This window comes from Bombus pascuorum, chromosome 2 (genome assembly GCF_905332965.1).
Source record: "Bombus pascuorum chromosome 2, iyBomPasc1.1, whole genome shotgun sequence".
Classification (NCBI taxonomy): Eukaryota; Metazoa; Arthropoda; class Insecta; order Hymenoptera; family Apidae; genus Bombus; species Bombus pascuorum.
Window position 1 is genome coordinate 2,433,427 of NC_083489.1, and position 25,366 is coordinate 2,458,792.

Genomic DNA, 25,366 nt, shown 5'->3' on the forward strand with positions numbered 1-25,366 from the left:
AAATATGTTTGGCCGTTCGCGGAGGGACGCGGTCGCGACATAGCGCGTCAATTAGAGCCCTAATGTTTTGTTACGATACGATAATCGACGTCATAAATCAGTTGATCCCCTATTTCGGTTAAGATAATAGAGACGGTTGAAATGATTATGACGTTGAATTAACAGATTAAAAACACACTTTATTTCCAACGACTTGAAAGACTCAAGTATTTACGTGTGGTACTTGTAGACGTGTTCTCGACGAAGGGAAGTTAAGATGTCGACTGATCGAAGATCGACTAGCGAGCGAGTTTCGGTGACAGTGATGACTAAGAAGAAAACTATAAATAGGTGTGTCTAGATGGTATTCATTGATAGTAATTTTGGTTAGGAAAGTGAGGGCAACAGTCGTCGCTGCTAATCTATTAAGAAACAGATTGGTGAATAAGGATGGGTGCTGACTGACCCCAATCAAATGGTATTATATATTAGAAAAGCTCCTTTTCTCGTGTTAGGAACGCTTCAACTTAAAACATACTTCTTATCTTATGCATGAACGATTAATTTATAACATACTTGATACAAAATATTCTTTCAACAATACCAATCGTATGTAAGTCGTTCTGTTAGAAAAATTTACCAAATGTTCAGCTGGACAAATTGCAAAGTACAAATTAAATAATAAAAAAGAAAGTCTTTCGAGATTTCTCGAGCCAAACCTCGTTGATACGTTCTATAAGTCAAAGCAAAATAGAAATATCATAGAAAGATACATACGTCATTGGAAACATCGATAAAGAAATATAGCAGGCAATCGATGTACGAAATGTAGATTACGATACAACGAACTGGAGAGTCTGTGATACAGAATATGAATAGATTGGAAACATTTACATTTTTCCAAGACTAGAGATTGAAGAGATGCGGCGAGAGATCGAATCTGCTACTTTTTGAAGTTCTCATTTATTACTCCTTTGGGTTGAATCTGTCTCGCTGAAGATAATAGTGCACAGTCTCGCTAGTAACTTATAAAAATACAAAAATATGAAAAAAAAGAGAGAAATGTGAAATGCTTTCTATACACAGACGGAAGGAACGTGTGCAAGCAATAAGAACGTACAGATACGAGATGGAAAAACATAGAAAATTGTCATTATATAACCAAGGACATAAATGAATTTCAAATTCAAAATACAAGTCATTAACATAGGTATTATTTAGATTACAGGAGACCAATCATAGGCAGACTAATCATAAACTATAATCATAAGCGAGTTTCAATGTGTGTAAAGCCTGTCGAGGGGAGGGGGGTTTGCATATAAAGAAAAAGCCTGTCATCGTAGGATTTTTATCTAGTCGTTGGACGATCACCGACAGATGAGTCTGTTCCATTGCATTGATCCATAAATCTAGAAAAAAGTTGTTCCATAATATTGTAAGAAAAATATTTTTATTTAGGAAAATTATTTATTTTCTTCTAAAAAGAATCGTTTCGTGTGATTCCTCTAACAATCGTCAATATGGTCGTCAATGAACCAGCAAACAATAACGTAAGACGTTTGACGAATGCAATTATTTACTTCGCTTTAACGTAACATAGAAAGTATTAAGGTTATCATACTTTCGTCGTATTATTGTTCTTAGACCGAGCCACCGTTCAGGATCGAAAACAAAATAATGAAGGGGAAAGTGATATCGTTGGATAGTCAATATACCAGTATTGGCGAAGTGTTGTTGGACAGTTTGAAAAATAATCCGGATATCGTTGGTCAGGTACGTATCGACGAATTTTATTTTCTACGATTAAGGAAAAATAAACGACGATAAACCGAATTCTGGTATTGTTCGTTTAGTCGCTTGGTAGTTGTGCAATCGTTCTGTCATCTACCGTGTAGACCGATGAATTATTTTAATTTAATTGGTCTCGCAACTTGGGTTGGAAACTCTTACCGTATCGGTGTCGTGTTCTTGAAACAGTTACGAAAAGTCTTTAATTAACTGTCACGAGGAACTTAAATGTTTCGGAACTGATATGGAATTTTAAAAAATGATTATATAATGTAGAATCGACAGCTGATATAAGGAGCGTAATTGAAATTGTTATAGTCTGCAATTTAGCTTTTTTGTGTAACTGTTTCTGTTGAAGCTTTTATATAATGGCTTGAAATAGATATTTTCGATAAAACATCACGATGCTCAAAGAATTTTGCAGGTTTAATACAATCCGTGTGACTCGTTGTAAGGCACAAAGACACAAAGGTCACAAAGACTTTGCCTTCGTTTAAATACTTTCTGTGTTCTTTGGTCACGGCTGAAGCTCTGAACATAGCAGAATATAGAGAGGAATTTCGTCAGACAAAATTAAACGATGTTAAGGTGTTCGCTTGGATAGTGATGACGTTTTGAAAATTTAAAATCATCTTCGTTTTTTCCAACAGAACTATACATATACATATGTATCTAGAATCACGTAAATGCGAACGATATGATAGCGATAAAAGTCAATTCGCGAGACACTACATTTGCGAATGCATGCGAGATGTGCAATTGCCGACCAATGCATGTTGCAATACACGTAAATGCGAACGATATGATAGCGATAAAAGTCAATTCGCGAGACACTACATTTGCGAATGCATGCGAGATGTGCAATTGCCGACCAATGCATGTTGCAATACACGTTGGAAAAACAGCAACGCGAAATATTTCGTTCGATGCATCGCACGAACGATATTGTGCCGCGAGATATTCTGTTAATTTTAATATTGTTAAACATATCGTATGAAAGATAAACGAGTACAAGAAAGCATTTTTAGAGTTATGTTTCCCTTGCCTTTCATATACAGGTATCCTAGTACTTTTTGCATAAGGAATACAAACATCCATCGATCGTTGCATAAAAAAAGTTTCACAAGTCTATCTTAAAAGAGTAGAGACAGCTTTAACATCTTCAAAATATCGTCACTTCCAAAATGGAGACACGTAATGCAACGAAGTCTTGGTTATGCCAATCCTAATTAACCGAATTATTGTATTATCCGAGATGCTTTGAACTTTACGATAACTTTATATTTTTCGGAAGTTTAATCGTAAAGCATAAAATATCAACTATTACATTAAAAAGTTTTTTTATCATTCTATCGCGTGATTTACTAACAAGTACGGACCCTTCTTATTATTCGTATTTTCGATTATTCGATGTAGGTTCGGTTGGCGTCACGCCGTGTAATCGAGACTCTGCTATTATACCGGACGATGTACCATTCGAAAGTATTTAATTTTGCCTAAAGGAATTCTTTTCTACCTCCTACTATTTCGTACCTATCGCCTAGTCATCTATTGCCCTAGTTACGTAGGATAGCTTATATAGCCCAAGTAACGATAGCGTTATCTATTATTTATAAGCAACGGTAGCGCTACTTATTATGTACATCAAACATTAAAAATCAAACAGATAATTTCTCAATATCATTGTTTACAATATGATTTGTTTCCACTCTCAGCTAGCAAGCGATGTATTATTATTAAGAAACAAGATTAGTGAAGTAAGATTATAGAAGAAAATTGAAAGATCGTGTTTGCGTTTCACGTACTCACCATTGGCACGATTCAAGTCTCTATGCTTTGTACGTTTTATAAGGAAACAATAGATGTACATTTGTTGTTTTATATTATTTTATGGAATTACCTATGATCTATTTCGTACTATTACTAGTGTTTTGTTTTATTTCTCAGTAATTACATACATTTTCTAGTAATAGAACAAAATCGATTATACATGATTCAATGAAATAATATAAAACACAAAATGTTGTATATCTATTATTTCCTTATCGAACTGAAGAACCTTTTGGGACAACCTAATATAAAGGTTGGGAACAATGTTCAGTAGCATATATAGCATTCGTCAAAAGAAACAAAGGAAGTCTGAGTAAACTTGATTTCTAAATCCAGTTTTAGAGATACGATGTGTTTTCATTGACACGTTGGTCGCCACGTCACCCATATTTATGTGACGGGTATATTTCCGTGGGGACCCCGTTACCCAAGTATGTATGACGCTCTTCTTGTTCGAGTTAATTAAATATAAGATATTATATATAGGATATACAACATAAAAATATTAAACACATATTGTACCATACTTTTTATTAATTTATATTCTGGATAAAATATTACATTATGCTATATCGCATGGTATTTGTTAAAACATTCCAAACACATTTGGGGTGATTTTCGAACAATAGTTGTAGTCATCACTACTCTCTCGCTTTCAAATATATTTTCACACTGTTTTCTGAACATTTTGAGGGTGAAAAAATCACTAATATACGTCTCACAAGTATGCTTCTCGACTAAATGAAAGATCTGAGATATCTGCCATGAGATCTCTCGGAATACTCTACCTGGGAAGCTTATCGCTTTCTCCATTTCAGAACTAAATAATTTTTTCTTTACAATGAATCGAAGGCGACAAACAATGAATCGAAGGCGATAAACAATGAATTCCCGATTGTCGCTCTATTTACGTTCTGCATACCGGCGGTTGGATTTGGACCCCGCAGAAAACTTGCCGAATCACGCTGGGTGACCAACGTGTTAATAAGACGTTATCGTATGATTACACATACGTACATATTACTGTGTGTATGTTCAATATATATTGCGTACAGTTCAACATACGCTTCGGTATGCTTTCTCATAAAAGCATGCACAACGCATACGCTGAAAGATCTCCCGCCACTTCTCTTATTTCTTGTTAAGAGCTTCCGGTCTGTCGTATTAACTCGTGTGAAAATGTAATTATGTACGCTGTTTAGTATACACAACACTTTTACACACTAAACATCTCGTGGGGGTAGCCATCCGCATGTTATTTAGCAATAAAGTTAGAAAAATTTACCAAATGTCCAGCTGGACAAATTGTAAAGTAAAAATGAAAATAAAAAAGGAAAAAAAAAACGTGACGCCAACCGAACCTACATCGGATAATCGAAAATACGAATAATAAGAAGGGTTCGTGCGTGTTAATAAATCACGCGATAGAATCATAAAATAAAAAAATAAGTATACGTTACGCGTATTACAGACATTGTGAAATTTCATGAACACTGTTATTATGAGACTCGACTATCGCGATTGTATTGGTCAAGCTCGAAACCAATCTAAAAACACATGACAAATTACAGGGTGTTCGTTAATTGTCGAACCTGTAAGATTATCATCCCAATTTTACGACGGGAACAGCACGTCTGTTACTTTTGAGAACTTGGAATTTCACACATTGTACGTTACAAAGTTTGCAACTCGGATCACGTCGACGACTCGGTTAAACGCTCGAGTCCGCTCGATAGCAAACCACGTGTCATAAACTTTAACCTCAAATTAGAACTCGACGAAAGACCACCGGATACGAGATCACAAAGGAATTACGCTACACATCCTCCACATCCCACGCACATCACGCTTTGTAAATCAAATCATACAGACGCTTCAAGCTTACTTCAACATCGTAATCATAGTAGAACTCCTCAAAGAAATATTCAAAATCACAATCGCACCAGAACTCTTCGATCAATTCTCCATCTTCAGTTACGATTTAACTGATCGCCATCTGGTTGGGAGGTCGCGACATTAATGGAGAGTATTAAACAGTTTCTTTTTATTTTTTTAATTTATACTTTACAATTTGTCCAGCTGGACATTCGGTAAATTGTATTAAAACGCGACCATTTTTGGCGTTGCTTGGAATTTATATTGAAAAATTCATTGCAGAAGATTTAAGAATGTCTTCCAAGGAACAGAAAGTATCCGTATCACTTCGGGAGAAACGATGTGAGTAGGATAGCGATCGAAGTCATTTCATTCGTTGTATTTCATTTTCTTTTCTATGGGATATTGAACAGTTTTCGAAATAATTAATGAAAAAGTCAATTGATAAATGGATTGAACAAACAATAACGCGTTCACCGTTTTTCGTCCGAACATGAATATTTATAGCAATGAAAATTCAATGATTTAGTGTGATTTAAAAATATATTTATATATATTTAGATGTATACTTGAAGTAATTATTAGAATGTAAGTAGCAGAGAAAATAAAATAAACAGATGCCTATTATTATCGTAGTTTCACAGTAATCAGAATAACTATGATTCTTCTTTACTATTTACTATTTCTAGAAGATTGCCCATCTTTTTACTAAACATTTTATATGACCGTTGGAGTTCAATTCGCGATAAGGGATTCTTTCTATTGCATTGATTATTAGAAATATCAAATTGACGTGAAACCAAATAATGGCGTTTCGCTTTGAACGAAATCACATTCTCGACGTTTCAATAATTTCAAATATTTTGCATACATATTGGTAGGCAGAAAGAAATCGGATTGGAAACTGTTCAAAGTGTTCGCGTCGTTGATCGTCGTTCGCACATAGTACGTGGTATATAAAATGATATTTATATAAATTTATTTATGTACCTTTATTTATAGAAATTTATAGATTGCAGATCTTTAAGATTTATCATTTAAAAACCGATCTTTATTAATTTTAAAGATTTGTAATCGTACGAATTACAAAGATATCCTATCAGGAACATAAAATTATAAAAAAAACGTCTATTCCCTGCAACGTGGAACTTGTCGATTCGCTGATAATATTAATATCGTTATTATTAGTTCACAAATTATCGTACAAGAGGATTCGGGAGTACGACTTTTGGATATATGGCTCTTTATTATTTTTCATAGAATTTTATATTTTATAATTTTTTATATTTTGTTTAATCGATAATTTACTCCGCCAAGCTACACAATCCAACCCTTTTTCCCATCAGCTTTAACTTAAATTTAAACTCTTAACCCTAAAAGCGCTAATTTAGATCACAGTTCTCGTTAATCAAACGAATTTTTCAGGTAGACTCGATCTCAGGCGTCGAAGATACTTTTGCGGACATCATGGATCGTACAATAAAATGTGCACTGTGGCTGCAAAGGTACGGGGTGGGAAAAGGTGACATCGTCGTAATTTCTTCGCATAATCATCTGGATTGCATAGTTCCTTACGTTGCTGCGCTCTATCTCGGCGCTATTGTCAATGCATGGGACTACGCGATGAACGTTCGTAAGTTCTAAAAATTACAATAATTCGCTTAATGGGTTTGGCGTGGATATCATCCGATCGAGTGTCGTTACAATCACGGCAAAATATTTTTACACGATTTTTTTTCGTTCGATTCTTATCAGGATTTTACACGCTATAACGTATGCGCGATAAAACGAGGACGTTTAATTTTTGTCTAATATCGTTGACGATATCAAAGTTCCCGTAGAAGACTCGCTCTTATCGTGTTTGTAAATAATGAATAACTGCATTCGAAACGACATGCTTTATGCACAATTTGTATTCTGTATTGTTCGTTATTCTAAACCAATGTTTGACTACTTTTGAACATAAATGAATATAAATGAGAAATTACTAAATGTGTACCATGTCTTTCGTAGAAGTTGAAAATCGGTTTTATGATACAGCTGAAAAGAAAATATTCCTCTAAATAACATAACCTAAAAGTTAGGCAAGTAATATTTGTAATTTCTTTTGGAAACAAAATTGTCGTCACAATTCTTGGACACGATATCTACGTATATATTTATGCATAATATTTAAACATTTGTGAATATATATGTAAGATCGAAAATCGAGAATCGATTTTCAACGTCCTGAGCTACCGATCTTTCTTCGTCAGTCTCCACAATTTTAAATAGTTATTCCGTGCTCTTGTCTGTCTCTGATGTTTGGGAAAGGAGTGTCTCTCAAAAATGGTTGTCCGTAAATCCCTAAGAGGGTCGCTCTGTCCGTGAAACAAAGAGTCGTGCTACCCGTAAAACAAAAAGAGTCCCTATCCCACGTGAACTCTAGGGAATTTACATATATACCCTATATACCCTATATATATAGGGTATTTATACTTTGGAAGATACTTTTATAGATATTTCAATAAGCCGTCTTTTAACGCGATTTTCTAATGCTGGACTTATAACAATTGTACGATCTTGGGTCATAGCAAGCAAAATAGAAGTCATGCTATTATTCATTGCAAATGGAATATTACACTGACATGCAGAGAGGATGTATAGAATCAGCGATACTTCAAGTTAAAAAACTATATATCCGTAATAAATATGGACTTGCCTGATTAAGACATTTCCTGAAACTGATAGAAGAACGCTGTAATAACGACTGGTCACTCGAGCTATTATGCAAGCAGATGGCAGATTATACCTATGTACTTTACATGTATTATACGTATACGTATTTTACTGCGGTATTTTTTTTATTCCTTGGATTAAATTATTAATTAAATTTTTCAGCTCTTGTAAATGCGAACAAATTCTTTGAAGCAATTTTTCCAAGCTTCTAAATTACTTAATTCTCAGCCATTAGAAGGCTTCTACAAAAAGCTGAATAAACGGTTCCTAGTACGATGACGTGCAGAATGATATTAATTAAGTTGGAACAACGTAACGATCAAATAGGTATTAATTGTTTCTTACATAACAATGTGAGTTTGTCATCACCATTGCCAAAGCGTTCTAAGTCTATTGGATCGGTCTCTTCTTTAACTAAAATATAAGCAACGTAAAAGACAAAAGACCAATAAAAATAAACTTGTAAATTTTCCCGCGTCGTCCTCGTACATTTGATCAAAGTTCTCTTATAGAGCAGCTATTATATAAAAAAAAGAAGAGCCGATAGCAGGAGAACCCATTATCGATCGTGGCTGTGCTTCTCACAAGTCACATTGACGTAAAGATTTAAAAATTCAGTTGTAACTTGCAGATAAATAAGCGTTTGCGATGTGCTTGAGATAAAACTCGTGGAAGTAGGGCGTTCGTGTTTTGAGAAATTAAAACATTAACGCAATACGATAAAATGGAGAAATTTACAAAAGCTTGTCGATCAGTTTAGCTTCAGAATATGCTCTATTCGTGTTTTCACTTTTTATTTAATTTGTACTTTAAAATTTGTCCAGCTGGTCATTCGGTAAATATCTTTTTTTCGCTTAAGCGATTGCTTTGCATGTTAAAAAGATTATACGATCGCACACGATGACCGATCGATTATTACAATTTCGTAGAACTGGCACGTTACTTTCTCGCATTATCGCAACCGAAAGTGATCTTCGCGAATGAGAAATCGGTGGCGGTGATATTGGAGGCTGCGAAGATCGAGTTGTACCATGTGAAAATGGTCTGTTTCGGCTACTATCCTGGTACGACGCCGTTTTCCGAGACGATGAAGGGGCATGCCGAGTCGGCAGTGAAGAATTTTCGATGCAGAGAGATCAACGATCCCAGTCACACGGCTTTGATTCTTTTCTCGTCTGGAACAACGGGCATGCCGAAGGGCGTGCAGCTTTCGCACAAGGCACTTCTAAATGCACTGGACCAGACGGCAAGTTTCGCGCTCAACGAACACATCCCAATGTGGTTCAGTTCTTTGTACTGGATCAGTGGATCGTTACTTAGTCTTAAAAGCATCGTTTCTTGCACCAAGAGGATCATCGGGCCGGAGTTCGACGAGAAAACTACCTGCGAAATTGTCGAAAAGTTTAAGGTACGATAATACGTATTGATAGTTGAACATCGTTGATGTTCAAGCATCGATGATTAATCATCGTTGTATGTATCTTTTTATGACGATATTAACGAATTAATCGTTTAGTTTAGGTGTTTCTAATTCTTTAGAAGCGCGAGTTCCTCACCGATTTCGATCACCTTAAAATATCTTGTCGAGGTCGTCGCTCCGAACAACTTTAGCCTGTACGCCGCTTGATTTTAGATCCTGAGATATTCAAATTTTTTTACTAAATCTGATTTATGAATATTCACAAATTTTTTTACTAAACCTGATTTATGAATATTCACTCATTGCACGTTCATTATTCGTATGCATCGCGAATAGTATTCTAAAGAGGATCACGTTCCTATGATATAGCCTAATGTAAAGAAGGAGATAAATCAATGGGTTGTAAATCATGGGAAATTACACTCGGCAAATAAAGTATATACGAAAGAGTTGTTCGGAATGACGACCTTGTTCAAATATTTCGGAATTATCGCGATCGATCCTTTCACGTAATCACCTTGATTTTTAATATGCCGAGACAAATATTAGTAGAATAATAGAATAATATTAACAAAAAGGTATATTTTTATTATTAACGCGCGTATTTTTTCAAACAACAAGCGGTAAAATAAATAATAATCGAATCTCAAATATGTTTGCACATGTATTTCTTAAATTATCGAACACCCATAGGCAAACTGCATGTTTTGTTCTATCGGTTTTGGACAAATTTTAGGATACTTGTCAGTGTCTCTACGATAGTAAGTCGTTCAATGAGTCAATCGTTAGTTTCCCGAGTGAAAATAGAAATTCGGACAAAAATATCTCAACGAAGAAATTTCGCTCGACTTATCTACGATCCACTTCATTTACAAAGAATTAAGTTTATTTAGAATTTTATCTCGTTCTAATCTACTTCGGTTGATTTTTGTGATCGTAAAATAGAAACACGGCGATATTTATATCGCGTTTAGTGAAAAAATGTCTTTTCAATTATTCCATAAAGAATTAAAACTATCAATAGCTTTAGAAAATACGAATGCTTGATATTTCATTTCCCTCACTGCCAGAAGTTATATTATATCCAACGAGACGATGGACAATCCCTCATCGTCGTTGTTTCACATATTTGGGAAGCTAATGTATATGATACCCGCAGTAATTCAGTATAAAAGCTTCATCCGACCTTTATGCGAAAGCGCAACTCTTTCGAACAATTCCTTTCGGATTATTCTTTTGTATTCACGGATTATCATTTTTTCAGATCACATGGTTAATGCTGAGCACCAGTATGGCAAATCGGTTAGCGCGATACAGTCATCTGCACGATTATGATCTTAGTAGCTTGAAAGTCTTTTTCACCGGTGGTGCTACGATGAAACAAGAATCTCAAGATTTATTGAAGAATCACTTCCCGACTACGACCATTACGCAGGCGTATGGTAAGTAGAAAAGGAACTACACGAGAAACTGAAATTTTATACTATATCTACCTTCTCGTCTGAGATGAAGATATTAAATGGTCGACTAACGCGTTGGAATAATGTGAGAAATAACTTATTCTTTTTGTTTGTTTAGGTATGACAGAGCTTGGAGGCACTTGTGCAGTACAATTATCGGGCACTGTAAGCGGATCTTGTGGCGTGGTAGCTACAAATTGCGAGATAAAAATCATAGATGTTCAAACAGGAGAGACACTTGGTCCAAATGAGCATGGCGAACTCTGCGCGAAAACGCCGACGATAATGACAGGATATTTAAAAAATCCCGAAGCTACCAAAGATACCATCGACAAGGATGGTAAATATCGCAATTTGCAATTGTTAATTTTATCATTGAAATTCTAAATGGGTCTAAGTATTCTCTAGATAGTTTATTTGTGGTTTAAAATAAACGAAATGTTGGAAAAGCATGACAGTAACGTAAAGATTGAGATAATTAAGTAAGGATAAAACATAAGGATGGATCGGTAATTTAATAGGTTAACGTTCTATTTTCAGGATGGATACACACGGGTGATTTAGCTTATTATAACGAGAAGGGAGAAATTTTCATCGTGGACAGATTGAAGGAAATTATGAAATACAGGGGACACCAAATAACGCCGACCGAAATCGAAAATGTTTTGCAATCTCATCCTGCGGTGTTAGAAGTGGCAGTGGTTGGTATACCTCATCCTACAGACGACGAACATCCTATTGCTTTCGTCAGCAAAATACCTGAGAAGGAGGTACATACAAATCGATATATTGATTTACTATAATAAATAATTAAATTTGTAATTTATTATTACTTTTAACGTTGGTATATTAATATACTAAGTCTCTTAACTTGATCGGTATTGTTGATAATTTGTAAATATACTAAGAAGCCTTAAATCGAAGTGACATTATAAAACTATGATCAAATAACATAATTTAAGCTGAAGATAATATAAACCTAAGAAACGATCGCTATTACTTTGTGTATGATATAAATACGATATACAATTTAATTTACAGGTTTCTGCGGAAGAATTGATAAAGATGGTAGCTAGTAACCTGTTGGATTATTATAAACTGCGTGGAGGCGTACGATTTCTACCAAGTCTTCCACATACACAGTCAGGAAAGATCTCGAAGAAAGAATTGAAAGCTATAGCAAGAGCAATTGTAATTCATTAAATTACCACTAGACAACGGATTGCGTAGACAATGGATAGCGTTTATTCGTAAATAACTTAAAACAATTGACGAATTAAGACGAATTTAAAACAGTACAAATAAAAATATCTTTTACTTGAACAATGTAAAATATATAGTATTTAATATGTTTTCTTAACGATTAACGACGGAAGAATAAAGTAATTTTAAAAATTTTCTTTTCGATCTATGTCTGTAATAGCATATAATATAGCATATAATGTATAGCATATAATAAGTAATATTATAGTTGTAAGCGTAATAAACAATACCGTCATTCTACGTTAAGAAGGAGAAAGAGTAAAATTGTACAGAATGTAACGTGTACGAGGTGGAAAGTTGTACTGCTATCGCGAACATATCTTGCGTTTATACGTTGACGTCGGCGCCGATAGTCATGGTTTTCCCCGTGGGGCGGCGCCCGAATTCACTGTCTGCTTCGTGGGACGGCGGTGAGTCGCATTAGACTGTTAGACACGACCGCAATTTTTCAAATTTGACCTAAATTTATAGCAAAATTACGAAAGCTATACGATTCCTGTTGGGTTCAATAAATTCCGTGGACTTCAACCGATACGTTGATATACGATAGTTTGTTAATGTTGTATTCGTCCGAATTGTATAAAAAAATTGTAATGGAATTAATATGTGGGACTTGCCTCGTAAATGCGTGGTATGTACATAGAAAATGGGGTACTAAAAGTATTAAAATTTTTAAATTTTGCGAAGAAATTATTTATCACCTTTCAAATATAGTGAAGGAACCAAAAAAGTAACAACATATTGTGATCGTTGTAAGAGTCAGCCGGCACTCTGCCTAACTTATTTTAAAAAATTGCATGAAGAAAGGAAATAATTATGTTAAGTAAATAATATTGAATTGTTATGTTTTTACTATTGTATGTCTGTTTATAATGTTGAGATAAAATAATATAAACCTATTTTATACTACCTATTTCGTGAAATACATGTGTGACCCACCGCCGTCCCTCGTGACAGACACGTCTGACCCACCGGTAGGTCGCGCCGGCGTCAACGTGTTAAGTCAGCTTTGGAACGTCGTTCAGATGATTCTCGATTTCTTTGAAAAAATTTTAAGAAGCCTCTCTCCTCTAAGAATTTACATTCGTTGTGCCACTATCAATACCAAACAGCGATATGTAAGGTCATTAACATATAAATACGAGCAAGAGCGATAACCTGCTGTTACCCTGGCCCACTTTTTGATAATGGATCAACACGCTGCAATATTAACTCTCGATTACTAAATTGTTAATCTAGTCGCGGCAAATCGCGTTGCCTTGGAACCTCTGCTCCTACGAGAGGTCTTCGTTATTTCTCGGCAAGTTTCGAAAGATAGCATTTTGATAGCCGATCCATAGCTTTCTGCCGCTTTGTCGATAGCTCGTTTTCTCGCTGTAGATGTAGACACATTACGAATAAAATCAGTTTAAAGATCTGTGGCAGCATACGATATAAATACCACCACTTGACACCAACTAGGGTTGGACGACGGAAGCGCAGTGGTTAGCGTCTTAGGTTACGAACGGTTCGAGATCCGGCGACCGTAGTATGATTTTTTTTCCGCGGCATCAAAAATGAGAAGAAAATACAGCAGTACCCCAGCAGCGACATCTACCCCACGCAGCAGAACCTGTCTCATCCCTACACACTAGCAGTAGCGCTCTATCGCCTCCCACAACTATACCCCGGCTAGCGTACTACAACTACAAACACACAACTACACCTCAGATCATTGAAACTTAAACAATTCTTTCCATCGAGACTTTTGATCCTCGTGACGAATAGAAGAAAATGCAATAATTGAATTTGAAGGTTAAATTCGATCTTCTACCAGCTTTTTCTCCGCTAATTGTAGGATCACGTTATGGTGATTTTTACGCTCACTTTTGTTTTACTCTCTGGGTACATGAGTCCTAAGACTCAGATCAGACTCAGACGTAGATCCGGCGTTAAGGTCGAGGAGAACGAAGTAAAAACAACGATATAAATATATTAAAAAAATTTAACAATATTCGTTGTACATTATTCGTTTTAATTCGTTCGTTTATTTATATCGATTAATCTTGTTTGTAGTTTATTCTGCAGTCTGTAGCTTATTCGTATCCTCGAGCTTTAGCTTCCTTGAACATGGCGACTAAAGAATCCAGGGTTTCCAATGAGTTAGGGGCGATTTGATCAGCCGGAAGCACGAAACCATGGCGACCAGTGTCACGTAATTCGTAGGTGAAGGTGATTGGTTTGTGGAATGTTCCCTTCACCCAGTCCATTGAACTTCCGCTCGCGATATCTAGGAGTAGAAAATGATATGTAGCAATAAATGAAAGTAAAGATCGTTGTCGATCTACTGGTCCAATTAAAAAAGCCTTATCGGATTAATTTATTTCTATCAATTTTATGTTTAATTACTACTTCACGTCCACGTCAAAGAAAATTATCTTTTATTTCATATCGATTCGTTTATCAGTCGCATAATGTATTAGTTACCGATCATAGTTTCGTCTGTTGTATTTAAATGAACAAAATGTGTACTTACAAATGGTTTCGGCGATGTTTCCGGTCGTGTATTTGGTTCCGTAGCGCTTAGCGAGAGCTTGGATCGATTTCTTACCGATTTGCAGCTGAAAAGGCACGTTCGTTATTTTAGCTGATTCCTCCGCGTTTGCAAATTTCATCGAGATTCTGCTAATCGATCGAGAGTATCGGTAACGAAAAAAAGTGGTACTTCGTTCACCGTTATTATCGGTAAAGTAACACGAAGTACCGATTACCCTTTGAGTAACGAGATATGCGCGATAAAATCAGATATTTCGATGAGATTTCTCCGCGATAAATGCATTTACAAAATTGAATCGAAGAAAGATCGGAATATAAAGTTTACGAAACGAAACCGCCATGTGTACGATAAATATATTATTTTCATTTTCAATGCTAGAAACGCGATATATAATAGATGTATAAAAACGGAGAATGCAAGAAAAAGTTTTAAGATATAACGCGTAATAGAATAATACATAAATTTATTAAGCCTCTACTTACAGAATCATCGTAATTTTCCAAATGCTGTTTGGTGTGGCCATAGGGGAACATTAGAAGCTGAGAGTAGCTGTGGAAAGCAATGTAGGCAGAGAATTTGCTAGAGATCGACGTTAAATATTCCGATAGACTTTTCGTTTCAATATCGGAGAATGCAGAGCTTCCAGCGTAAGTTTCGGAGCATGGCTGGTTGCTAGCACCACCAGCTGAAGAATAAAGAGAGAATATTTCTTATATGATTTTTATATATCTCAACGTTGTCTAATTATTTATCAAAGAACGTGAAAGCATCGTTTAAGGTTTACTTATATATCAAGAACTTACACATCCATTTGTATCCCCAGTTCCTGTTAGGGTCACTTCCGTAGCACAAGACACCGTATGGTTTGCGAGTCTTTCTCCACAGACGGTTCTGAGATACAAACATAATCGAATTTATTGCATCGAAGAATATTATTAATAATTATTAATTTATATTAATTATTACAAAATTATTAATACTTCGAATTATTCTATCGTTATCGAACTTGTCATCGAACAATGTGAGTTGTTTGCCACGATTCCAGCGATATTTATTTTATCGTTAGAGATCCTATTTAATACAAAAATATCAAACAGAAAAAATTTGTTGACAGTGGGATAAATCTCGGTCTTCTAAATAAACAATCGTGAGAATAGAATATTTTGAAAGAGGAAAGACCCGCATATAAAACTTTCTATGTTTCGACTAACATAACTTCGCGTTATATTAAAAGTTCCTCGAGTTTCTCAAGTTACTTACGCTCGTGTGAGTGTATACGAATCCATCGGGGTTGGTGACAGGGAAGATGTACCAGTCGTGAGATTCAGCGAGTGCCCTGACATCGGCATTCTTGCTGGTTAGAAGTTCGTTGAGTATGTACAGAATGGTAGCCGGTCCGATCCATTCTCTGGCGTGGATTCCAGCCTCCAACACGACTCCGTGTTTGGCCTTACCGAAGGACAATTTCACTCCTTTGATTTGACGACCCTCGTGCGTTTTTCCACCGACGATCACTTGCACTTTTCCGGGGTTTGCTTTGGCCAGATCGTTCAAATGAGCGTAGATTTCATCGAGCGTGTGGTAGCGGTTTAAGTCGAACGTAGCCAGAGGTTGAGCTGGTGGCATTTCACTGTCGATCAAAGTTTGAACGTCGCTGACGTAGACGTCGTAGGGGATGTCGAACATCTTCATGGTCTCGTGGAAGTCGGGGATTTTGTGTGGGGCAACCATCACGTCCGCGGGGTGCTGGATAGCGTTTGGCTCTTTCCAGAAAGAGAACTGCACATTTCAGAGTTTTTTCATGTCAATTATATGAATAATTATCCTGAGAAAAATAAATGGTAATTTTGGGAATTAAATATGAAAATTCACCGTGGTATTTTTATTATTGAATTTTAAAAAACAACGATAACGTAGAAAATAGGGAATAATGTTCAGGAAATGGATCGAGTTCATCGAATCGCTACAGTTTGCCTTTGGCTCGTTTTTCAAACAATTTTTCGGAGCTAGACGTTTGATTCGTTATGGTTTAACGATAAACTAATGGAAAGAAGTATATTTTACTTGATTCTTTGAACGTATAATGATACTTATATGAAAGTAGATGTACATACCGCATCGGAAACTTCTTCCAAGTGGCGTATGACTTCCACCTGTTCTTCCGTCTGAGGTACGACACGGAACACCTTGTAGTTGTCGTACCTTACTTTCTCGGCTGTCGCCAAAGCGACCAAAGCGACCAAAATTAACTTCCACATGATGCTTTTCCTAGGAAATGGACAAGATCGAACCTATTACTATCATATAGAATGTAAACGACGTACAAATAAAATTCTACGAAAACCTTAACGATCGAGAAAGTAACGAAATTTATAACGAAATTTTTGACGTTCGAATAAATACAGAGAAGAAATTTCTATTCAAGTAGACATAAAGTTAAAATTAAATATCAACGATTAAAATGAAAAAAAAATCGAGTTTGAATTAAAATAAAGAAAGTGAAGCTATAAAATAGAGCAGAAATATTAAAGAGAAGAGATGAATGATCTTACCCTGTATAGTCACCAAAGGTGATTGTGCCGCTGCTACTTCCATCTCTGTATTTAAACGTTCTACTTGCACACGACACCAATGGTTATTTCTATCTGGTCATTATTCGAAAATCATATCATCGATTAATTAAAGAGCTTATTGGATCACCTTATCGGATTTATTTCGAGTACGCTTCTTTATCTAAACGATCTAAACGATGATCATTCGATGTCGTTTCACAATCAGTTGCAGACGACTTTTAATTTCTGGATACTTCAAGCTTCCGAGCCTCTCTACATTTTCTTTTTGAAATAACGATAAATAGAATTTCAGAGTTTGAATCTTAATAACTGGGATAAAATCGTCCAGCGAATGGAAGGTTCATGGAAGGTGATCGTTTCGAATCGAAGATGGGTATGTTTCATTTCTATTTTCTTCTTCTAATCGGTCAAACGGATATGATTGTAAAATCCTATACTGTGATTCTGACATTAAATTAAACGATAATAATTATAAAATTAAAATTGAAAATTGATAGAAACGTAATGAACATTTTGGTATAATTGAATAGGGACGGAAATGAGACCTTCAGTTTGTAAAGTAGAGAATCTATAGAAGAAGAAATTATTATTATATATTATTATTATATATATATATATATATATATTACGTATATACGTGTCGTTATATATTATATGCAACAGTAAGAAATTAAAAATCCGAGTAACGAGTTCTCTCCTTTTTTCTTCCATCCGCAAGTTAATGAAGTTATTAAGTAAATAAGTATCAGGTTACGATCGTAGCAAGTACATAGAGTGTCATTATCGTTTTGTCACAGTTGCATCCAATCTGCATCCTTCGAAGATCGTTTAACATTGTTTCGCGATGAGATCGTGCTAGAAATTGTTACGTCGTAACGCTTGCGAATGACTGGTTCGAACGATTGCATAAATTAAAGAAGCGCGTGTGAATTATAATGCTGGATGAATAAAAACAACTGTGTTTAAGTAATCGCATTACCGCAAGTGATCGTAAATTACGTGGTTATCGTAAACGTGCCAACTGACGATTACGATCGTGAAAGATTATACGGTATTTCAAGACCAATATCAAAAATATAGATAAGAAAATCGTTCAAAGACAGTGTTTGTAATCAACCAACGTTTCAATGATGTATGGTTTCTACGATCATCTTTTCCGCTATAAAACGATTCACATTCTCTGGAAGTAATACAAAATTATTTATTTCTTTCCTTACTATTTAACAACGAAAATTGTACAATCTATTTGATATATTTTATTTTTCTACGGTCCTTTACGTATGTGTGATTCGTAGCTAAAATTAAGTAACCTTGACGTTACACGGTATTAAACAGCAGTTTGTTATTTTACAGAATGAAACGTTGTATAAAAAGGAATTCAACGCTACGTGGTGTTGTTCGCGGATATGCCATAGCCAAGTTTCGCAGCCTGTTGGAACATAACGACCAAGGAATCCAAGGTTTCCTTTGCAGTGGGTATAATTTGACTTGCTGGCAGAATAAAGCCGTATCTTCCTGTGTCTCGAAGTTCGTAAGTGTATGTAACGGGAATGTTATAGGTGCCCCGCACCCAATCCATCGAACCTCCTGACGCAACGTCTGTAAGGAATACAAAATTTAAGTTGATCGAAACAAAAGCCTAGAAATTTTCTCGTATTTTATTTTACTCTACTTTCACACGTTTTTACGTTACTTTGTTTTCGACTAATTTTACCACAAACGATATTTATCATAAAAGATATAACTTAGAAAAAACGAAGCTGGCACCCCGCTGGGGGTAGCCATCCACATGCTATATTTATTTTTATTTTATTTTTTTTTTCTTCACCAATAAGATATAACACTTTACCAAATGTCCATAAGGACAAATTGTAAAATAACCAAAATAAAATAAAAAAAAAACAAACGATATTTATAATATTTCGATATATTTATCTCGGTGTTTATTACGACGATACTCTGATATCTTAACTTTATTTGAATAATGTACTTACATATAACGTCGACGATATTGCCAACTTGGTATCGCGTTCCATATCTCTTCAACAAAGCATTTATGGAATAATTTCCTATTTGGAAGAGATCGTTGTAGTTGCTGATCCTCTTGCTAGTATGTCCGTAAGGGATGAGCAACAATTGACTGTAACTGTGGAACGCTACGTAGGAGAATATTTTGTCATGGATACTGTCGATATATCGTGACATGGTTCTTGTTTCTGTTTCAGAGAATGCTTTTTCACCAGGGTATATATCGCTGCATGGATTTCGGCTGGTACCACCCTCTAAAATATTGGTAGAAGCAACGTAACAGAAGCGCCACTTTTCAACAGTAAGTGCGACATACGAATAACAATAATAAAGAAATCTTTAGTATTTTTACACTATACTTGGGACAATGGGATAACAATGGGATATTATTTTAAACGAAACACAAAGGACACACTGATTTTTCGTTGATGTTAGAAATTGATAATTCTATTCTATTCACCAATGAAAATATCAATTGTTATTGATTCATTAACGAGCCACTGAATCGATCTTTAGCGTTAAAGATATAAGAATTTTATTCCTCTACTATCTAATAATCTATAATACAATAATATAGAAGGACAAATATTTATTTCCTTTGTAAGATACAGATAGTTCAGTTCCTAGTGATTGTCTTTCAGCGAATGTTTCGTTCTATTTATGCTACAAATAAATAAATCAATTTAGATATTGGAAATATACGAATTGGCATCTAAGTGATTGAGAATTTTGTCATTAGGTGGTATTGACAAAATTCGCAATCACTTAGTTGCCAATTCATATATTTCCAATATCTAAAAAATATCTAAAATATATTTCATATAATTCATATATTTCCAATATCTAAAATATATTTCAAATATCTAAAAATAATTGCGCATATTAGAAATATATGAATATTGGAAATATATGAATTGGTAACTAATTTTGTCAATACCACCTAATGACAAAATCCGCAATCACTTAGATGCCAATTCATATATTTCCAATATCTAAATTGATTTCTAATATGCGCAATTATTTTTATTATCTACATTGATTTAAAATTTATCAGCGTTCATAAATTGGAGATAATACTCTAAAGTAAGTATCAATAAAGTAAACGGTGTAGCGATAATTTTATTTGTATTAGATCGTTACCTGCCCAATGGAAATTCCAGTTCCTGTTCGGATCAGCTCCGTAACAACCCCTCCCGGAAGGTCTTCTGGTTTTCCGCCATAGACGATTCTAAACAAAACAAAACACGATATACTTTGCAGGTATATTCTTTTATCATTTACATCGTACAATTATCGAGCGTAAGCCTGGTTTAATCAAAAAATTAAAAACATAGAATTACAACTGATCGAAGCTCTTCGAATAATTCTATAGATAACGGGCCGATAGCAGAATGAAATAATTCAAAGAAGAAGTTCGACGATCTTATCGTAAGAAGTATCGTTTAAATAGCGATTTGCGTCAAAGTCGTTTTCGAATACCCACTTTATCTCTTTTGTTGACAAAGTAACTAGTTTTGATTACGAATAAAACGAACGTGTAATCAAAACCTAGATTTCGCGTAAAAAGGTACACTATCTGGATAGATTTACCAACACCAGTTTTATTAGAATTATAATTGACCATCGAGTATTCTCGATAAGAAAACGATAAAATAATAAATCGACTTTTAACAAAATGCGATGCCACTTTATAGATTTCTGTATATTTTACAATTAATTTTCTTTCCAATTCGAATCTCGTTGCGTTTCACTCTTATTTATTATAATTTCAGCGAGGATGTTCATGCATTTATGGAAACTTTATGGGAAAAAAATTGGAAAAATGCGCACGATCAAAAGTACTATACAGGATCTTCAAGATATACCCAGTGTTCCTTTTTAGCGAGTAAGAACAATTCTCTGACTAGACGTTATTCCTTTAATTGTATTCGCAACGATCTTAATTCGTATGATTATTTGCAAATTCCAGTTAAACGTTGTTTACGTTATACGAAAACTATCAAAGCGTTCTTACCATAGTATGAGTGTACTCGTAGCCATCAGGATTGAATACAGGGAAAATATACCAATCGTACGACTGCGCCATATATCTGACACGAGAGTCATCGCTAAGGATCAATTCGTTCAGGATGTAGGTGACAACAGCGGGTGATATCCATTCTCTGGCGTGTATTCCGCCTTCGAGAAATATACCAGGATTTCCTTCCTTATAGGAAATCTTTACGCCTCTGATACTCCTGCCTTCGTAGCTACTTCCACCGGTGATTGGTTTCACTATCTTAGGATACTGCGTTACGAGGGAATCTAGCCAGCTATAAATCTGAAAGGAAGATGTTCGATCAATAATACGTTGCCTTATAAAAGGACAAACGATGAAATTAATTACTTTATTTAAATCATTTAATTATATAACAAAATCGAATCGTGTTTCTATACTTATCGATGTTTACTTTATATTCTTAATAACTGATAATAAATTAATTCGATAATTTTATACTTAGTAAATTGCACGTAGTATTGCGGTATATTGCGATATAGTAGCACATTAGTATAATTTAATGCGAAAATATAGTACGGTGGGATAATAATAATATCGCAGGAAAACATGATAGTAAAATATAGTGAAATAGAGTGACAACGGTGTAGTATGATGTTACGAAAACATTGTAGTAATATTGGTAGTATGTTATTATTTACAATAGCGCAGTACCATGGTGATATCATTTTTTTATTTTGAAATTTTATTATAATTCTTATGGTAATTTCGAAATATTTTTACTTGTGAAATAAACAATGATAACTGAATCGTGTTTCTATACTTATCGATGTTTACTTTATATTCTTAATAACCGATAATAAATTAATTCGATAATTTTATACTTAGTAAATTGCACGTAGTATTGCGGTATATTGCGATATAGTAGCGCATTAGTATAATTTAATGCGAAAATATAGTACGGTGGGATAATAATAATATCGCAGGAAAACATGATAGTAAAATATAGTGAAATAGAGTGACAATGGTGTAGTATGATGTTACGAAAACATTGTAGTAATATTGGTAGTACGTTATTGTTTACAATAGCGCAGTACCATGGTGATACCATTTTTTTATTTTGAAATTTTATTATAATTCTTATGGTAATTTCGAAATATTTTTATTTGTGAAATAAACAATGATAACTGAGCTGACGGAAGAAGAAAGAAGAGAAAATTGAAATTGTAAGCTATGCATTAATATTCTAAAAATATTTCAATTTTATTTATCGAGAAAAATAATGGAAAATAATGTCTTACAGAATCCAATCGGTGATAACCCAGCCAGTCGAAACCACCTCTTATATTGCTACGAGGATTCTCATCGTCGATATACCTTTGCACGTTGTCCATCATCAATTCCGGTTCAAGCTTCGACGTGTTCACTTTTTCCATGAATTCTTGGATCTTTGCCGGGGCGATCATCACTTCTGCGGTGTTGTTGATACTCGGTGGATGCCATAAATGGTAACCATCGTCGTCGTACATGTTCCTTAATAGTTCTAAACCCGTAGTATCTGACACAAAAACTTTGTACAGTCTATAACCGTCGTATCGTTTCTTCTCATTGTCAGTGGCATGAACACTTGCAAGAAGAAAAAGAAGATGTAGAAGAATAGCTCGCGTAGTGGAATTTGACTTCATTTCGACAATTAGCAACAAGAGAACCTATCAAACTTTGGAAAATTTATCATAGGATCTTAAACACTGTCCCTGGTATTATTCATATGTCTCGGAAACATTCGACATTTGATCAATTCGACTCGATCTTTCGATTTCGCAGTTCTCTGATACTCCAATTTTTCTAATCTCTCTAATACCTTCAATCATTTGTTATTCTTAAATTTTCAGTCACTCGCAATCCTTTATTATCGATTTTCACTTTGTTACACGACTATCCTCTTAACGCACGGCGAAACGATTTAAAACGGTTCTGTCAGTTCTAATTTGTAAATTTTTAATTTACAGAAATATAGCGAGGCTTCAGAATTTTCCAACGCGATCGATTCGCGGCCAATGTTCCACCGAGAAAGTTGCGCTTTCTCGCGGCGACTTTAAACCGGAGACTAATCGATATCGCTTTCTTTTCCGTCTGAAATGAACTTGACGGTTTCGAGATACAAGACAAGTGTGAGCGTCCCAAGTGAATCCTCCCGCGACTTTATATACAACGGGGAGCAACCGCGGCAGGTAAAAATATCCTGTACGTGAGATAAGTGTAAACAAAAAAGGAAAAAGATACGGGCGACGCATTTGCATGCAGGATGGACAATGAGAATTCTCGGGAGGTTGCAAACAAGCGGATTCCTGTCGATGGTCGAAGACCTCGAAGATACCGTTTCAAAATATAGATAAACCGAGGTTGTCGACATCTACTTAAAGAAAGTGCTCCGCACTTGAGACGAAATATCTTCGATTGCTTCTGTCATTTCCCAAACTAGTTTGAATAATTTTTTATTCATATTAATCTGCATAATTCGTACTAATTCGCTTTGGTTAAAATACGAGAATTAAACGTTGAAATGTTATTTCCTGCGATTTCGTAGGGATATTATTCTTCTTTATACTACGATGTAAAATATTAATCAATGTTTTACTTACAATCTAAATTTAAGTTTAACAATAATATATACAATAATTTATATAATGATTAAGTGTGTAATATTAAGTTAATTAAAGAAACTGGGAGGAAAAGAAGAAACAGGGGAAGAGAAGAAACTCGACATAATCTAACTGGTTTATTATTTTATTTTATAAATATATTATCGTACACGCTCGTTAGATTATATCGTTCGATAAAATGTTATTAATGAAATTATTTTACTTCTTATGTTTCATCCGTTTTATCTTTGTTATCTATGCTCCTCCTGTTTTATCTTTCGCCAAAATGCAGCAGTTATTTATTCATCGTTGTCACTTCCATGTATATGGATTTTTGTACAGGTATCGTTGATGAGAATTATCAATATTTGTTTTATGGATACGCAGTAATACGTAAGATAAATTTACATGTACTTTTTAAAGCTACAAATGCAACGACCCATAATCGAATACCTCCGGGATGGTGTGTACTTGACAAGTCGATGAAATCAGATAACGTAATTCGCATCCATTAATTGCCACAGTAATGAAAGAATACGAAAAAAAAATGAAATTGTTGCCGGACCTCGTATTGTTTTACATATTGTATGTGTATAAAATGGGACAATGAACACCACTTAGCATTGTCCTTCTATTCCTTGGCCAGATGGTGGCATTATCGAATAGATGCGATTAAGAGTCAACGTGGAATTAATACTAATTTAACAGTTAGAAGCTAGTTAAACCTTTTTTGCAATTCGCTTTTTTACCTTATTTCTACACCTGTAAAACTTGTATTATTAGCTGTATTATAATTATTATACTTATGGCAAGTATTACATATTTTTAAATATTTTATAATAATCAAATTTTTTACAAACATTTTAACTTACTGATTGGTTCTTTCTTTAATTAGAATTTCTTTTTATAAAGTAAATCTTCTAAAGTCTGTTATCAAATTGAGATTCTGTTTAATATTCCAAGGCTTAACAAATACAAAGATATTTGGAAATAAAACAAAAATTTTGGCCTAGAAAAAAGCTAAATATTTTCTACAGACTCCTTATTATGTCATTATGTTTATAAATTCATATTAAGAAAATGTACGCGTACATCTTAATTAAAATATTTAATTTGTGATAAGATATTATATTATGAAAATGTGGTAGTTATATAATACAAATGAGACAAAAAATATTAAACGTAAATTTCATAATAAGGCAGAAAACATAAGTGTGTATTAATAGCTTTATGTGTTCGTGAAATTATATAAAAATAA

The 25,366-nt window shown here is 34.6% G+C and overlaps 2 protein-coding genes across 2 annotated transcripts; one reads left to right on the forward strand and one right to left on the reverse strand.

Annotated features, from left to right (window-relative positions):
- The first annotated feature begins 1,301 nt into the window (after positions 1-1,301).
- On the forward strand, positions 1,302-12,469 carry LOC132904738 (uncharacterized). Its single transcript, XM_060955460.1, has 8 exons — positions 1,302-1,529; positions 1,624-1,752; positions 6,898-7,105; positions 9,120-9,598; positions 10,875-11,052; positions 11,189-11,410; positions 11,611-11,840; positions 12,112-12,469. The coding sequence occupies exons 1-8, from the start codon at positions 1,500-1,502 to the stop codon at positions 12,271-12,273; spliced, it is 1,638 nt and encodes a 545-aa protein (XP_060811443.1). The 5' UTR covers positions 1,302-1,499; the 3' UTR covers positions 12,274-12,469.
- A 1,830-nt stretch (positions 12,470-14,299) lies between these two features.
- Positions 14,300-23,241, reverse strand: LOC132904660 (uncharacterized). The gene is made up of 12 exons (XM_060955348.1): positions 22,768-23,241; positions 21,485-21,790; positions 20,611-20,698; positions 19,437-19,724; positions 18,828-19,041; positions 17,422-17,484; positions 16,984-17,137; positions 16,130-16,648; positions 15,673-15,760; positions 15,352-15,554; positions 14,849-14,933; positions 14,300-14,602 (listed from the first exon to the last, which is right to left on the reverse strand). The coding sequence occupies exons 1-12, from the start codon at positions 23,149-23,151 to the stop codon at positions 14,409-14,411; spliced, it is 2,586 nt and encodes an 861-aa protein (XP_060811331.1). The 5' UTR covers positions 23,152-23,241; the 3' UTR covers positions 14,300-14,408.
- Positions 23,242-25,366: the final 2,125 nt, after the last annotated feature.

What these genes read in the sequence shown, in the direction of transcription:
- LOC132904660 (XM_060955348.1), bottom strand. Translation starts at nt 23,151, where the DNA reads ATGAAGTCAAATTCCACTACGCGAGCTATTCTTCTACATCTTCTTTTT. An exon ending in CAATATCGTCGACGTTATAT is followed by an intron (nt 19,042 to 19,436) that starts GTAAGTACATTA and finishes TATTCCTTACAG; the next exon opens with ACGTTGCGTCAGGAGGTTCG. An exon ending in TGGAAGAAGTTTCCGATGCG is followed by an intron (nt 16,649 to 16,983) that starts GTATGTACATCT and finishes TGAAATGTGCAG; the next exon opens with TTCTCTTTCTGGAAAGAGCC.
- LOC132904738 (XM_060955460.1), top strand. Translation starts at nt 1,500, where the DNA reads ATGGTCGTCAATGAACCAGCAAACAATAAC. An exon ending in ATCCGGATATCGTTGGTCAG is followed by an intron (nt 1,753 to 6,897) that starts GTACGTATCGAC and finishes CGAATTTTTCAG; the next exon opens with GTAGACTCGATCTCAGGCGT. An exon ending in GGACTACGCGATGAACGTTC is followed by an intron (nt 7,106 to 9,119) that starts GTAAGTTCTAAA and finishes ACAATTTCGTAG; the next exon opens with AACTGGCACGTTACTTTCTC.